This window comes from Dipodomys merriami, unplaced genomic scaffold (genome assembly GCF_024711535.1).
Source record: "Dipodomys merriami isolate MVZ:Mamm:240054 unplaced genomic scaffold, mDipMer1.0.p SCAF_28, whole genome shotgun sequence".
NCBI classification, from domain to species: domain Eukaryota; kingdom Metazoa; phylum Chordata; class Mammalia; order Rodentia; family Heteromyidae; genus Dipodomys; species Dipodomys merriami.
Genome location: NW_027204270.1, coordinates 10,517,774 through 10,533,088, shown reverse-complemented (window position 1 = coordinate 10,533,088; position 15,315 = coordinate 10,517,774). Strand labels below are relative to the sequence as shown.

The window sequence follows — 15,315 nt, the reverse complement described above, 5'->3', positions numbered from 1 at the left end:
ACACAAATGCAAAGGAGACTAATCTGTACCAAGAGGACTAGAGGCAGACAGCTCTGCAAGCAGAGCTAGAGCCTAGGGGAACAAAGGACTAGACATCAGCATGGTACCCTAGCGACTCCCTCTACCCCCAACACTGTCAGAGAATCATGGACCAGAAGTAGAGTGGCATGACCTAAAACCAAAGCTGTCTGCATACAAGGCCTAGTGAGACAGATGCCAGTTATCAGCCACTGAAATGCAATGTCTTACAGATCTGGTGGCTTAGTGTAAGGTAGTTGCTCACCACCTCCCCTGAAGCCACCCTTTATACTGTTCCCTGTGGGGTGGGTACTAGGGGTTTGTAATCCTAGCAACTAGGGAGGCTAAGATCTGAGGATCAAAGCCAGCATAGGTAGCAAAGTCCAGAGACATACCCTATTACCAGCAAAAATACCAGTAAGTTGTGGCTCTAATGGTAGAACATGAATGAGCCATAAGGAAAAACAAAGCCCAGGGACAATGCCCAAGCCACAAGCTGCAGCCTCAAAGGCCAAAAGCTTTATTTAGTAAGGAGAAAGTCTTGCCCATGCTGTAGTTAGGGAATTCATTGACCTCTTTTTCCTCCTTTTGGGCAGTATCAGATGGTTACTGGTTTGAAATAAGGCCCTACCCTGGGCAATAGCCACTGAAGAAGGCTGGCTAGATCCAAGACTACATACTACCATTTGGGGGAGCCAACCTGACCTGAATTAGTTGGCTAATGTCTTCCATTACCAGTTGTGAGTTAACATGCTTAAAGTTCTCGTTAGCCAGGTGCTGGTGACTCTCAGCCTGTAATCCTAACCACCAGGATGCTGGGATCTGAGTAACAGTTCAAAGCCAGCCCACCAGACAGGAAATCTTCATGTAACCTCCAGATAAAGAAGCCATAGCTCAAAAGTGGTAAAGTGCTAGCCTTGAGCAAAAAAGCTCAGGCCACCCTCTTTAGATGACCTAGTAAATGTATTAAGAACCAAGGAACTGACAAAACATAGGCAGAAACCTTTTATTTATCATCTGTAATTAGAGGTAGGTGTATATGCCAGATAGGGCATGCACATCAACGATCTGCTTGCAGATATTTTATTGAAGTGTAGTCAGTTCTCTCTTGCCAGGGTATTTCCTGAGAAGCTCCTCTCCTGAAAAAGTGTGAACCAGTGAGTTAGTTCTGCCTTACTATTCCCCCACCAAAGCAGATACCTAAAAGCTGGTCTCAGTCCCATATCCGCATTTCTCATCCATAGATGTCCACTCAGATTAGGTTTCATCCTGGACCAGTAAGCCTAAAAAACCTTAAGATACTTGTTTCTATTTCTTATCTTGTTATGGATGGGGAGTTCATGTCAGATGTGTCACAAGCTACCCATTGCACAGCACTGAGAGCTTGGTCCACGTGGGCACACATGGCTTGACGGTGTGCAGTGTAACAGACCAAGTTAAGCTGCAAACACCCATCAAAATTATAAAATGACTCTCTAAAAACCTAAGTATATTTACTATACCGCTTAAGGAAAGGATTCTAAAGTCATTAACTTACCCAACTCTGTAGATAATCAGAATGTTGTTTTGCTAGATCTAAAAAAAAAAAAGACACTTTAATTACATTCTCAGAGCAGCCCCCACTTAATGGAAGACCTGATCATTCAATCCTGTTTGAAACAAGCTCACGTGCTATGCCAGACTGCAACGCAGTATGAGCGAGCTTCACTATCACTTTCCCTCCTTTACGACCACCAAGACCAGCATTCAGATCCGATGGGAAAGGGAAGAGGGTCAAGCTGTTAATAGCATTAAGATTTTACCTTAAACATCTCCAAACACAGGTGAGCTCCCTTGAAGTTTTCAATGACAAACACTGTAAGGAAACTCAGGGGAAAACCTGCAGAACAAAGGTAAGCATGAAAACAAAATGCAGAGTGACCGGCAGACCCACCTACATACATGAAAGCTGCAGGATCACACTTGAACTCAGGTATGAATACATTATAGGAAAGGCGAGTGGCAGCTACAGGTATTGTGCAGACCTGAGCTGTCAAAGTCTCTCCAAGTTGTTCTCGCATGCAGTTGGAGATCCCATGGCCACAATCAGCCACAGCCCTTGGAAACATGCTGTATGTATGTCCCAGCAAGTGGTCCCCCAGTACCTGGCTCTGTGGAAGTATCTCGTCATTATCACGTCCCCCGCAGTCCTCATTCTCCAGCCTCCATCCAACTCTCACCAAACACAGCTAAGACAGGCGAGAACATCATCATCCTATTGTTCCCCTCACCTCCTTCTCAGAAACAAAGGTCAGAATGGCCTTTGCTCCTGAAAACACAGCATTTTAGGTCCAGCTAATCGTACAATCCATGTCCAACATTCTCCAGTTGGATCTACTAAGTGACTTCTCAAAATCCCTATTCTGATGACATGCAAAAAATCCTAATTTTTTTTGGTGGGAGGTACTGACCTAAGTTAAACTGAGGATATCATTCTTATTAGGCTAAACAAGATTCAAACATTTTTTGCCGGCCTGTGGAACCTACCCCTGAGAAATGGCAGCCATAATGGAATTGTTTTTTCCCGAAAATGTTGCAGATCAGTTACAACAAACAGAACAGCGACCGTCAAGGAAAAAACTTACTCTGGGCTCCTTTTTGACCACAGCAGCTATGAGGAAGCAGTTGCAGCTTCGATAAGGGCCCCCTGGACTTCAAAACCAAGCAGCTGATCCCGATTACAGGTATGAGCATCTAGGGCCCGGCCCCCAAAATGTTCTTTTTTTTTGTTCCTTGGCAGTGCTGGCCCTGAACTGCTTTGGCACAAGGCTAGCACTTTACCACTGGAGCGACAGCACCAGTGAGGTGCTGAGGAATCGAACCCAAGGAAAGCACTCTACCACTGAGCCACCTCCCAGACCTCCACTCGTGTTTTCAAAGCCATCTCTCATGTCGATTTACCAGCGCGAGCGACTGGACCAAGCCTACTGTACACTGAGGCCTGACGTCTGCTACGTCTTGCCCAAATTAGGCCCGGTCCAAAATCCAAGGGGTCCCGGCAAGTCGAGCCATGTTACTTGTCCAAAGCCATCCAGCTGTTTAAGTACCACAGGCCGATTACATTGCTCTCCCAACCTCCTCACCCCGGGCCCAGGTCAGCTCTGCAGCCCAGGAGGGTTACAGACCACGCTTCTGGTGCACTCACTCGGCTGTCCAGATCACTCACCCGTCAGACCTCAGCGAGCCCTCCGCGCAGGCCGGGGCGCAGGGCGCCGGCTAGGAGACTCCGGCCCCTCTCTGCGCATGCGGCCGCCACCATCTCTGCAGTCCAGGCAAGAAGGTCGGGAAGCTGCACTCCCCATCCCGCGGCCTTGGGGAATAACCAGACTGTTAACAGGTAGCCGGTAAAGAGGTGAGAGGAGCGGAAGGGAGAGATGGGGTAAGAGACGGAAATGAGATGTACGGGGCGACATAAGCAAGAGCAGCGGCTGCGGGGGAAAAAGGACTGACTAGGCGCTGCCACCGGCTTATATACACTTCTGCCCGCCCCCCCCCCCCCCGCCGTCCGCGCGAAGCCATCTGGGAAATGTAGTCTGTCAGAATTCCCGGGGCTGCTGGGGAATGTAGTCCACGCGTTTTGTATTCCAAAGCCCACCCTGCGGGCCGGCTGGCTGCGACCGCGCCTCTCGCAGGGGAGACCCAGGGCGAGCAGCAGTTTCTGCCCCTGGGCTCGAGAGTGCAGGGCTCACACCCGAGGCCTCCCCGCGGGACTCGGTCCTGGGGTAACTTGGCATTAACCTCGAGTGCTGAGAGCGGACTCTGCTCCGAGCGCCAGGGGCTACGGGGAGCAGCGACCGGGAGGGCTTCCCAGGGGAAGCGTGCAGGACTGGAGTCCGAAGGGAGAGGCAGGCGGGCAGGCAGGCAGGCAGGGCCGAAGTGTTTGGTGCAAGGTTTGACTCAAAAATGGCGCCTTGGTCACAAGATGGCGCGGGCCGGCGTGAGGGGCGTGTAAGTAGCTCTCTGATTGGATAAAAGATTTCTCCGCCTCTAGTTTGTCGCGCCCGTACAGGCCGATCAGAAAAGGATCTCCAAAACTTTCCGTGGAAAACGCTAGACAGGCGAGTAATGCGAGGTACTCAGGCGGCTGAGATCGAGGTTGATCTGAGCTGGTGTCTTCAGCGTTGATTCTTCACCTGGGATCTTCTTAGAAGAGCCACGCACCCGGACGACGGCCCAAGCACTGGGGACGCCGGAGCCTGGCCACTGACCTCAGTGCCGGGGACTGGAGTGGACGCGCCTATGTAACCTCAACCCCACCCTCGGGGGGACGGTAGACTACCGCTGGGAGCCTCTTGTGGTTTGCAAGGATTCAGCCTGATTCTACTGGTCCTGTAATTCTGGAAGGCTAAATGCAAATGAGGCTCAAGAAAAGAGCCTGAAGTGTCCGGCAGGGATGAGGTCCCAGGCTGGGAATGTGGCTCAGGGTAGAGTGCTTCTCGTGAAGCCCTGGGTTTGGTTCCCCAGTACCACATTCACAGAAAAAGCCGAAAGTGGCACTGTGACTAGTATTGAGCTAGTATTGAGCACATAGAGGCTCAGGGACAGTGCCCCGGGCCTGAGTTCAACCCCCAGGACTAGCAAAAAAGAAAATGACGTGGCAAAACCAGTGTCCAGGATATGCGTGTGTGCTATGCTACATGACACAGCTTGTCTGCCTGTTAACTCACCTCGAGTAATCAGGAAAATCTGAGCTGGATACTAGTGGCCCTCACCTGTAACCATAGCTACTCAGAAAGCTGAGATCTGAGTCTTTTGGTTCAAAGCCAGCTTGGGCAGGAAAGTCCAGGAGACTCATCTCCAATTCATCAGGAAACCAGAAGTGGAGCCGTGGCTCAAAGTGGTAGAGTACGAAAAAAGAAATTTTTAAAAGTTCAAAAAAAAAAAAAACCTGGAAAAGATTAAAAGTAACATAATTGACCCATTTAAATAAAGAACAGGGTGGAGTTCAGGAGAGCTGGCTCCAGCGTTTGATCTGCGTTTGTTCTCAAGCAACCACCTCTTTATCTGGATACTTTATTTCTACTGCTGTTTGGACCCTGTACTTACTTTGTGTATGTGCTGGTGCAGGGAGTTGAACTCAGGGCTTTGAACTTTTTGGCTTTTTTTTTGGTCCGTAGTAAGGCTTGAACATAGGGCCTTGGCGCTGTCCCTGAGCTTTTCCGCTCAAGGCTGCCACTATTACTTTGAGCCACAGCCCCACTTGCAGTTTTCTTTTCTTTTCTTTTCTTTTTGGGTCCGGTTGTGGGGCCTGAACTCTGGGCCTGGGCGCTGTCCCTCAGCTCTTCAGCTCAAAGCTAGCGTTCTACCACTTGAGCCAGAGCACCACTTCTGGCTTTTTTCTTTTTGCTTATGTGGTGCTGAGGAATCGAACCCAGGGCCTCTGGCATGCAAGGCAAGCACTCTACCACTGAGCCACCTTCCCAGCCCCTAAATAGTAATTTTTTTGGGGGGTGGGGGTCTGGTCATGAAGCCTGAGCTCTGGGCCTGGGCGCTGTCCCTCAGCTCTTCAGCTCAAGGCTAGCACTCTACTACTTGAGCCACAGGGCCACTTCCGGCTTTTTTTCTTTTTGCTTATGTGGTGCTGGGGAATCAAACCCAGGGCCTCATGCATGCAAGGCAAGCGCTCTACCACTTCCCAGCCCCCACTTGCAGTTTTTTTTTTTTTTCCCCAGTCCTGGGGCTTGAACTCTGGGCTTGTGTACTGTCCTTGAGTTCTTCTGCTCAATGCTAGTACTCTACCACTTGAGTCACAGTGCCACTTCCAGCTTCTTCTGTGAGATAAAGAGTCTCAGGGATTTTCTTGTGGGGTTGGCTTCAAACCATGATTCTCAGATCCCAGCCTCCTGAGTAGCAAGCATCACAGGTGTGAGCCACCAGAGCCTGGCAGGGCTTGGCATTTTTGAGCCACAACTCCACTTCCTGCTTTTTGCTAGTTAATTGGAGCTAAAATGTGACAGACCTTTCTTCCTGGGCTGGCTTTGAATTAGGATCTTCAGATTTCAGCCTCTAGTAGCTAAGATTACAGGCCTGAGCCACTGGTGCCTGGTCTCTGTCTCTCCCAGCCAGGAGACTGGGTGATCTCTAGTTAGAGAGAATGAGTTGTGCAAACTGAAAAATTTCCTCAGTCCTGTGCTTCCCTTTGAGGAATCAAGGGAGTAAGGAACCAGGGACAAGCGAGCCTGCCTCCTTAGTCTCTGTGCTCTCCCATAGGCACATTGCCCTATCACAGAGTTACTGCCCACAAAGCACACAGAGCTCAGCCTCTGGCCTCAGAAACAGCAGTGGTCTGGCGGGCAACCGGCCGCTCCCTCCAGGTTGCAGGTGTCAATGAATGTCTGAGTGTTTGCCCTGCCTCTTGTACTAGAACCCGTGGGGCACAGACACCTGAACCTTGAACCAGAGGCCTCAACCAGGGCTACAGGGGCACCTGCTTGGGAAGGGGGCAACTGTAAGCCATCCGCTTCCTTGAGTGGCCTCCAGTCCACAGATGAGCCCAAAGGGGAGCCCCAGGGGGTGGGGCTGGAGCGGAAACCTCCCAATGAAAGAAGAGCTGGGGGGATGGGCTAAGGCTCCGGCCCCTCCCTCCCCGCCTTATCTATTCAGGCCCGGGCTACTATCAGCTTTTGAGAGTTGCACATTCAAGTCCCTGGTTCAGCAGTCTTGTGACAGGATGGACGCGTGGCGAGGAGGGCGGGGCCGGGCTGGACCCCGTCTGCAGGCCATGGAGACCCGGGACTGCGGCTACCAGTTCCGGATCGCGCTGCTGGGGGACGCGGCGGTGGGCAAGACGTCGCTGCTGCGGCGCTATGTGCGGCCCCCGGAGCCCCAGGCCGCGGCGGAGCCCGAGCCCACGGTGGGCGTCGAGTTCTACAGCCGGGTGCTGCAGCTGCCCGCGGGGCCGCGCATCAAGCTGCAGCTGTGGGACACCGCGGGCCACGAGCGCTTCAGGTGCGGCCTGGGCATCGCGGGAGGGACCCTGACCGCAGGGGCCGGCCCCAGCCAGCCCAAGTAGAGGTTTGGGGGGTCCCTACGGGCTCTCGTGCCATCCATCCTAACACTGGGCGAGCCGGACCCGCAGGCCGCAGGCAGGCTCCGGACCTCCCCACTCCTCCCCCCGCCCCAGAGAGACCCTGGGCTAGGGGGATTTGCACCTGGACATTGAACCTGAAGGGCTAAATGGGGGGAAGGGAGGTGTAAAGGGAGAGTCAAAGGAAGAGATTTAGGTTGGCCTTGAAGATAAGTAGGAGTTTGCTCAGCAAAGAATGAAGAACAAAATACAATCTTGGAAATGGAGGTGTAGCTCAAGTGGTAGGACACAGCCTTGGACAAAAAGCTCAGGGACAGGGCTGGGAAGGTGGCTCAGTGGTAGAGCGCTTGCCTCGCATGCCTGAGGCCCTGGGTTCGATTCCTCAGCACCACATAAGCAAAAAGAAAAAAGCCGGAAGTGGCGCTGTGGCTCAAGTGGTAGAGCGCTAGCCTTGAGCTGAAGAGCTGAGGGACAGCGCCCAGGCCCAGAGTTCAGGCCCACGACTGAACCAAAAAAAACAAAAACAAAAACAAAAAAAACCTCAGGGACAGTACCTAGGCTGAGTTCAAGCACCAGGACTGCCCCCCCCAACACACACACACACACACACACACACACACACACACTCTCTCTCTCTCTCTCTCTCTCTCTCTCTCTCTCTCTCTCTCTCTCTCTCTCTCTCTCTCTCCCCCCAATCCCAAATCAGGGAAGTATCAGTCCCCCACCTCCAGGACTGGGGAGATTGTTGGCAGATTGCACAACTCATTCTCTCTAACCAGAGATCACCCAGCCTCCTGGGAGAGACAAAGAGGCACTGAGGCAGAGGGAAGCAGTGGGAAAGAAACTAGAATTGGGTGTGAAGCATTCTGTGGCTATCAGGGGTAGGTCCGACCTCAGGGGGTATCTATTTTGTGGGACGGTACTGGAGTCTTGTGCTTTGCCAAGCAGGTTACTACTCAAGCTCCACCCTGGCAGGTGACTGGAAGGCATAAACCTCTCCTACTTTACCTCCCCCCTCCCTTCCAGGTGCATCACTAGGTCCTTTTACCGCAGCCTGGTGGGTGTCCTGCTGGTCTTTGATGTGACAAACAGAGAATCCTTTGAACACATCCAATATTGGCACCAGGAAGTCCTTTCCACTCAGGGCCCTGACAAAGCGATCTTCCTGCTGATTGGCCACAAGAGTGACCTGCAGAGCACCCGCTGTGTCTCCACCCAGGAGGCTGAGGACCTGGCTGCCTCTCTGGGCATGACCTTCCTGGAGACCTCAGCCACAAATAACTGCAATGTGGAGCTGGCCTTTGATGTCCTCACCGCCGCCATCCAGCAGGCCCTGCAGCAGGGACACATCAGGCTAGAAGAGAACTGGGGGGGTGTTCGGCTTATCCATAATGCTCCAGTCCCCAGGCCCCCCAGCAGGAAGCAGCACCCAGCCCCTTGCCAGTGTTGACTCTGGGACAGAGAGAGTAACAGAGGTGCCAGCCTCACACACCTAATGAGGCGTGAGGTGTTAGGGACTCTGGAAAGCGAAGGACAGAGGGCGAATAGCAACAGTATCCTGGAAGGTCATGCCAACTGGGTTTTGGGGTGTCGCCTCAATCCTTTTCTGGGGAGAGATCTAAGAGATTCAATATTGTTACTTCCTATTCTTGAGTCTGTTTCCTCATCCATCAGCGGCACTCATAAAGACCTGGGTTCTCAGTGGGCTAGCTCCAGGCTGTAATTGTAGCTACTTGGGAGGCAGAGATCAAGATGGTAGTTCAAGGCCAGCCAGGGCATAAAAAGTGCTTGAGACTTCATCTCAATAAATGTCATCCCAGGGGCTGGGAAGGTGGCTCAGTGGTAGAGCGCTTGCCTTGCATGCCTGAGGCCCTGGGTTCGATTCCTCAGCACCACATAAGCAAAAAGAAAAAAGCTGGAAGTGGCACTGTGGCTCAAGTGGTAGAGCGCTAGCCTTGAGCTGAAGAGCTGAGGGACAGCGCCCAGGCCCAGAGTTCAGGCCCCACGACTGGACCCAAAAATAAATAAATAAATAAATAAATGTCATCCCAGCAATAAAGGGAGATACAAAGAGGATTAAAGTCTAGGCTAGCCCTGGTTTTTAAAAACAATTTTTTAAAAAGTGAGACCCTCTCTGAAAAATAACAGCAAAAACAAAAAGGGCTTAGGGTTCCAGAGCATCACTCAAGAGCACCTTTGTGGCCGGGTGCCTGTAACCCTAGCTACTCAGGAGGCTGAGATCTGAGGATCACAGTTCAAAGCCAGCCCAGGCAGAAAAGTCCGTGAGACTTTTTTTTTTTTTTTTGGTCCGTCGTGGGGCTTGAACTCTGGGCCTGGGCGCTGTCCCTCAGCTCTTTAGCTCAAGGTGAGCACTCTACCACTTAAGCCACAGCGCCACTTCGGTGGTTCTTGTGGTTAATTGGAGATAGTTTCATGAATTTTCCTGCACGGGCTGGCTTTGAACTGCAATCCTCAGATCTCAGCCTCCTGAGTAGCTAGGATTACAGGTGTGAGCCATCAGTGCCTGGCCCTTGAGAATCTTATCTCCAATAAACCACTAGAAAACCAGAAGTGGTGCTGTGGCTCAAGCAGTAGAGTGCTCACCTTGGGCTGAAGAGCACAGGGATAGCGCCGAAGTCCAGAGTTCAAGCCCCATGACTGACCAAAAAAAAAGGGGGGGGCACTTTTCTGGCAAGCTGGAGGTCCTGAATTCAAACCCCGTATTGCCCAAATTAAAAACAAATTTAAAAAAGACCCCAGCATACAGGGAAGTTGTAGCCAAGAATGAGATAATAAGCTGGGTGTTGGTGGGTCACGCCTGTAATCCTAGCTACTAATAGGCTAAGATCTGAGAATCAAGGTTCAAAGCCAGCCTGGGTAGGAAAGTCTGTGAGACTCTTATCTCCAATAAAGGAACAGAAAACCAAAAGTGGCACTGTGGCTCAAGTGGCTGAGTGCTCACCTTGAGCTGAAGAGCTGAGGGACAGCATCGGGGCCCTGAGTTCAAGCCCCACAACTGGAGAAAAAAAAAAAGATAATAAACAGATTGTGGTCACCCAGAGACCGTCAGTGAGAACCAAATGGTAGATCTGGCATCTCTACTATTTTCTTTCTTGATTGCCACGTGACCATTTCTGGCAGCATCATTGGACTTGGATGCTGAGCTACTCAACACTGGGTTTCTGCTTCACTGGCAAGGAGTTGGGGGATTCTGGCATGAGCCTGGTTTGGAAAGTCCTCTGGCTGGGATGAGTCTGGGCGTGGAAGCAGGTGTGGTTTCCACCTCCAGCTTCCCAGGGTCCCACCTCCAGCCCAGGGACCTGATCTCCATCTAGGAGGCCGGGAAGGAGCTGAATGGACAGCACACATATTGAAGCCAGACCAAGCAGGAAAGTCTGTGAGACCAGAAAGTCAGAAATGGAGCTGTGACTCAAGTGGTAGAGTGCTAGTCTTGAGCAAAAAAAGTTAAAGGGCAGTGCCCCAGGCCCTGAGTTCAACCCCTAGTACCACCACCACCACTACCACCATCACCACCACCACCACCACCATAAAAACGCCAGAGCTGTCATTGATTGCCTTGAGCAGAGGGACACTGGGCTTTTATTATTATTCAAACCCTGATCCTCAGATCTCAGCCTCCTGAGTAGCTAGGCATGAGTCACTGGCACCTGGCTACATACATTATTCTTCATATACATAGGTATATGTATATGTATATGTGTATATTTGTTTGTTTCGTGGCAGTAGTGGAGTTTGAACTCAGGGCCTCGCACTTGCTAGGTAGGCACTATCACACCCCCGTCCCTTTCTTCTTGTTCCAGTGAGCCATTTCAAATACCTTCTAGAAAAGGGTCCCTCACACATCATGGCGGTCTTGTTGCTCCTTCAGATGGTTTCAGCCCTTCCACCAAGATCACCAGCTTCTCCATCCAGTCACTTCCGCTTGGAGATGCTGCTCTTGTGGAAACTGGAGGCATCCACAATTCCGGCTTTCGCAGGGTGGCCGCAGTCAAGGATGAACTTCAGAATGTCCCCTTTACCACAAGCGTCTTCATGAGCACCATGGTGGCGGTGGAGGCAGAAAGGGTCATAATCCTTTTGCTGGTGGACTCTTCTCAGAGGCCAACAGTTAAAAGTTGTGGTCCAGGAGACTCAGCCAGTCTGCGGGCCGCCTCACGAAGCCCTCCCATTCTCTACAACACACACAGACTGAGCATGGGCCCTTTACTGGGGGCCCCAGCATCCACAGGAAGCCAGGATGAAGCCATACCATGAAGCCTGAGGTCCTGTCCACCTCTAAGCTCCCTTTCTGCTCATCTCTAGCCACTTCCTCCTGATCCTGCACCCTGTGCTTTAGCCACATTCATTTACTGACTTAGTACTTTTTAGTGCTGGGATTGAACTTTGGGGCTTTGCTCATGCTACGAAGAACAGGCTCTATCACTGGCACAAGCTATGCCTCTAGCTGTTGACACATTGGCATCTTCAGGCCTCTGGGCCTTTGCACATACCATCCTTAGCTTAAAATGCTCCAGTTACTTCTGAACAATGAGCACTCTTTGCTGGGCTCTGCAAGGCACTGCATTACTTGGCCCAACTGACTTTCCTACATTGCCTCAGGGCTTGCATGATTCCTTCTCCTGGACAGAGGACTCTACTCCTCAGCCTCAAGTCTCTGTTCAAGTGGCATTCCTCCTCACCTGCCCAGTCGCCCCTGGCCCTGTGACCCTCTCCTTTGCAGTTCTTATTTGCTTCTCCAATGGCAGGATTCCTCCTTCTGTCTGCTTTTATTTATCATTGTAGTATCCTGCCTAGCACAGGCCTGGGCACAGCTTATAGACTTACTACATGAATGGAGAAGCCCTTTAACGTACAATTGGGATAAGACTGCGCTACAGGAAGCCACTTACCTGTCCCACAGCTCATCCATTATCACAGACTTCTCACTACCCAGTTCTTTCCATTAAACCTCTCCAAGTCCCTGGCCTCCTCTGTTCTCAATGCAAGATTCCAAAAAATCCAAATTCCTTCTTAGCTGCAGTGGCCAGCAACCTGCTTCTGCTGTCACCGCTCAGCTAGAGCTTCCTGCTGTTTGCTTAGTATCACAACACAACATCCTCTGAGGGCATTGCCCATAGGCAGCTGGCAGTTCTAGAGAAAGCTAAAACCCTTCGACATCCTCTTTCCCTTGTGGGCCACTTGAGCCTCAGGTGATGGGGCAAGAAGGGGAGCAGGGTGCCCCCTTGTAGGCTCACTGTATTGAGAGCTCAGCCAAGAACATCAAGCAGGCATCAGCACAGCCTATGATCTGCTCACCCTAAAGATCTAGGGGCTGTGAGGGGGTAAAGAGCAGGGTGTCATGTGAGTGAAGCCTCAGGAGGCAGAAGAGCAAAGCAGGGCGAGGTGGGTGCACCTGTGCTTGCCTCTTAGCAGAGCAGCACCCTCCCTGAAGCCCAGGAAAACCACACAAGGTCAGGGTGGCTGTGCAAGTGCATAGCCCCGAGGTCTGGGGTGGGGCCTGGTTTCTCTGAATGGGGGATACGACAGCTAAGGGCAGACCAGCATTTCTCCAAAGCTACTCCAAAGATAAACAACTTTCTCTAGGAGTTCCAGCGGAGGTCATAAAGGGCTCTGAGTCACATTGCCATGGCCCAAACCAGGTTGCCTATATATAGTCTGGGGCTTCTGAGAGTTTACCCTGCCTGAGGGCAGAGAAACAAACTTCTACTGCTGGGGGGACCTCACCTTATAAACAATGGAAAACAGAAAAAATCCCTGAGTGTTTCTCAAATGTAAAAGTCAATGCCAGTGCTGCCACCTACTGATGGCAAAACTCGGTGCAGCCCTGCTGGTCCTAACTCCCTCTGGCATTCCAAAGGCTGCAAGCCATGCACCCTGTCTTTCAATTAATAACTTCTTTATTCTGGAAAAGCAAATCAAATTCATATTCATATAAACACTGACATTACAAAGTACAGGGAATAGGGGATGGAGGAAGAAACAAAACCCTCTACAAATCCTGCTAATACTGTCTTACCCAACAAGACCAAAATGCTTTGTCCCATACTCAATTACTAATAATAATAAGCCACAAATAAAATCTTCTCTGGAAGATACACTGCTCCTCTTAGAGACGGCAGGGAGAAGGACCCGGAAGAGGGGAGGAGGCTTTATTCTTTTGGCAGATCATCTCAGTCATTATAGATATTGCTGCACTGTTAATAAAAAATATATGCTTCTCTGTAAAGCATTTAAAAAAAAATTCCAAGGATGAGATGGCTGAGGTCTCAGCTCAAGTATCTCCAAATACATTGTTGTCCATTTCCTGACTTTTCCGTGTGTTATTTCTTGGTTGTTTTCCGGATCAATGCCATTCTCTGAAAGGAGAGAGAAACAGGAGTTGCACAGGCGAGAGTCAGCATGGTCGGCACCATGGCCGTCACACAGCAGCCCAGCAGGGACCTTCTAACCAGAGGGCATTGGAGAAGGTCTGGAGAGAGGCTCCAATGGGCGGCCGTGCTCTGTGGGTCCATTCATCTACCAAAAGATCCAAATTGCTCTAGACTAGCAGCAGGGCAAATGCATTAGAAGCAGAAGGGCTCTTGCCTTTTGGGAACACAGGGGACAGATCAGCAAAGAAGATGTTTCCTAGGCTCTCCTTACCCCAATCTTCTTTCTTTGATAAAGGGAAAATAAGAGAAGGGCCTCAATTTCAAACTTGTTGCTATGCATAAAGATGGTCAGTGATCCTCAGATCTCAGCCTTCTTTTTTTTTTTTGGTCGGTCTTGGGGCCTGAACTCTGGGCCTGGGCGCTGTCCCTTAGCTCTTCAGCTCAAGGCGAGAGCTCTACCACTTGAGCTACAGCGCCACTTCCGGTTTTCTGGTGGTTTATTGGAGATAGGAGTCTCACAGACTTTCCTGCCCGGGCTGGCTTTGAACCGTGATACTCAGATCTCAGCCTCCTGAGTAGCTAGGATTACAGGCATGAGCCACCAGCGCCTGGCTAGATCCCAGCCTTCTGAGTAGCTAGGATTATAGGCGTGAGCCACTGGTACCTGTCTTTTTTTTTTTTTTAATAACAGTACTGAGTCTCTCACTTACTAGGCAGGCACTCTACTGATTGAGTCTTCCACTTCCCAAGTAGCCAGGATGATAAAGTGATTGTCCTAACATTATGCTCTTTGCTGACTAAATAAGTAGGGTTAAAGAGGGAATGATTTGGGAGCAAGTCACATGGCAGTCTGGAAAAACTCCCTTCTGAAGAATAGTGCACCCCTTTTACTTAGGCTATTGATGGCTTTCTGGTAGGACTTCCTTCATGGACTCTGTAACCATCTACTCTGGGGATACCGAGCAGTGGAAAAGTAAGTGACTCACTGGGACTGGCCAGTTATGAGCATTAAGCTCCAAAACAGCTCACATTGTAAGTCAGAGCAGCAAGTTAAATTGGCAGAAAGAATTACAGCTTTGCCAGAGGGAGGCCAACTTGCTATTGGACCGAGTGATTCCATTGCATTGCTCTGTGATGGTGTCCCACTCCCCCTAGGCTCCTCGTAAATAGGGGAGGAGGGCGAAGGTAGTGACCCAGCCCAGAATGATTGGCAGAGCAGCCTGGGTTTTACTTCTCAGCCCAAGTAGTGCATTTTTTCTTTTTTGTCCTACTCTTATGTACCATATAGCCACATATATCAAATCAGCAAAAGTAAAGATTTCGGAGAAGGTAACAATGCTTGATAGGAAATGTACTCATTACCTTGCTCATGTAACTATAACCCCTCTGTACAGTATTTTTATAATAAAAAAAACATTTAAAAAAAGATTTCATTAAGGAGGTGTTGAGGGGAAAGCTTAGAACTAAGAGCTTTTTTTTTTTTGGTCCGGTCATGGGGCCTGAACTCTGGGCCTGGGCGCTGTCCCTCAGCTCTTCAGCTCAAGGCTAGCGCTCTACCACTTGAGCCACAGCGCCACTTCCGGCTTTTTTCTTTTTGCTTATGTGGTGCTGAGGAATCGAACCCAGGGCCTCATGCATGCAAGGCAAGCGCTCTACGACTAAGCCACTTTCCCAGCCCAGAACTAAGAGCTTTTGATACCCATGAGACATGAGAAAGCATTGGTAGCCTATGTGGGAACAGCAAGCCACAAGAAACATGTGATTGTTGCTGTCCCTTGCCTTCTGTGGCTTTGGTCCAGACTGTGAGGCTTGTTGTGTGCTGTGGGGTTAAGTTGTCCA

The 15,315-nt window shown here is 50.6% G+C and overlaps 2 protein-coding genes, 1 long non-coding RNA gene and 4 other non-coding genes across 11 annotated transcripts in view; 1 reads left to right on the top strand and 6 right to left on the bottom strand.

The window, feature by feature from the left end:
• Positions 1–1,010: 1,010 nt before the first annotated feature.
• LOC138837973 (uncharacterized) lies at positions 1,011–3,498 on the bottom strand. Its single transcript, XR_011375527.1, has 5 exons — positions 3,224–3,498; positions 2,163–2,246; positions 1,821–1,897; positions 1,556–1,593; positions 1,011–1,157 (listed from the first exon to the last, which is right to left on the bottom strand). It is a non-coding gene; the product is annotated as an uncharacterized lncRNA (long non-coding RNA).
• Positions 1,224–1,297, bottom strand: LOC138838486 (small nucleolar RNA SNORD99). Its single transcript, XR_011375624.1, has one exon. It is a non-coding gene; the product is annotated as a small nucleolar RNA SNORD99 (small nucleolar RNA).
• LOC138838480 (small nucleolar RNA SNORA61) lies at positions 1,666–1,792 on the bottom strand. The gene has a single exon (XR_011375619.1). It is a non-coding gene; the product is annotated as a small nucleolar RNA SNORA61 (small nucleolar RNA).
• LOC138838479 (small nucleolar RNA SNORA44) lies at positions 2,000–2,130 on the bottom strand. The gene has a single exon (XR_011375617.1). It is a non-coding gene; the product is annotated as a small nucleolar RNA SNORA44 (small nucleolar RNA).
• LOC138838478 (small nucleolar RNA SNORA16B/SNORA16A family) lies at positions 2,570–2,705 on the bottom strand. The gene has a single exon (XR_011375616.1). It is a non-coding gene; the product is annotated as a small nucleolar RNA SNORA16B/SNORA16A family (small nucleolar RNA).
• A 3,211-nt stretch (positions 3,499–6,709) lies between the features above and the next one.
• Rab42 (RAB42, member RAS oncogene family) lies at positions 6,710–8,955 on the top strand. Its single transcript, XM_070036964.1, has 2 exons — positions 6,710–7,005; positions 8,111–8,955. The coding sequence occupies exons 1-2, from the start codon at positions 6,728–6,730 to the stop codon at positions 8,532–8,534; spliced, it is 702 nt and encodes a 233-aa protein (XP_069893065.1). The 5' UTR covers positions 6,710–6,727; the 3' UTR covers positions 8,535–8,955.
• A 4,025-nt stretch (positions 8,956–12,980) lies between these two features.
• The window catches only part of Taf12 (TATA-box binding protein associated factor 12), a 32,444-nt gene continuing 30,109 nt past the window's right edge, over positions 12,981–15,315 (bottom strand). For all 5 annotated transcript variants that reach the window (XM_070037473.1, XM_070037472.1, XM_070037475.1 and 2 more), the window contains one exon: positions 12,981–13,461. In XM_070037473.1, the coding sequence (XP_069893574.1) occupies positions 13,426–13,461 (36 nt within the window). In that variant the 3' untranslated portion in view covers positions 12,981–13,425. The remainder of the gene's footprint in view (positions 13,462–15,315) is intronic.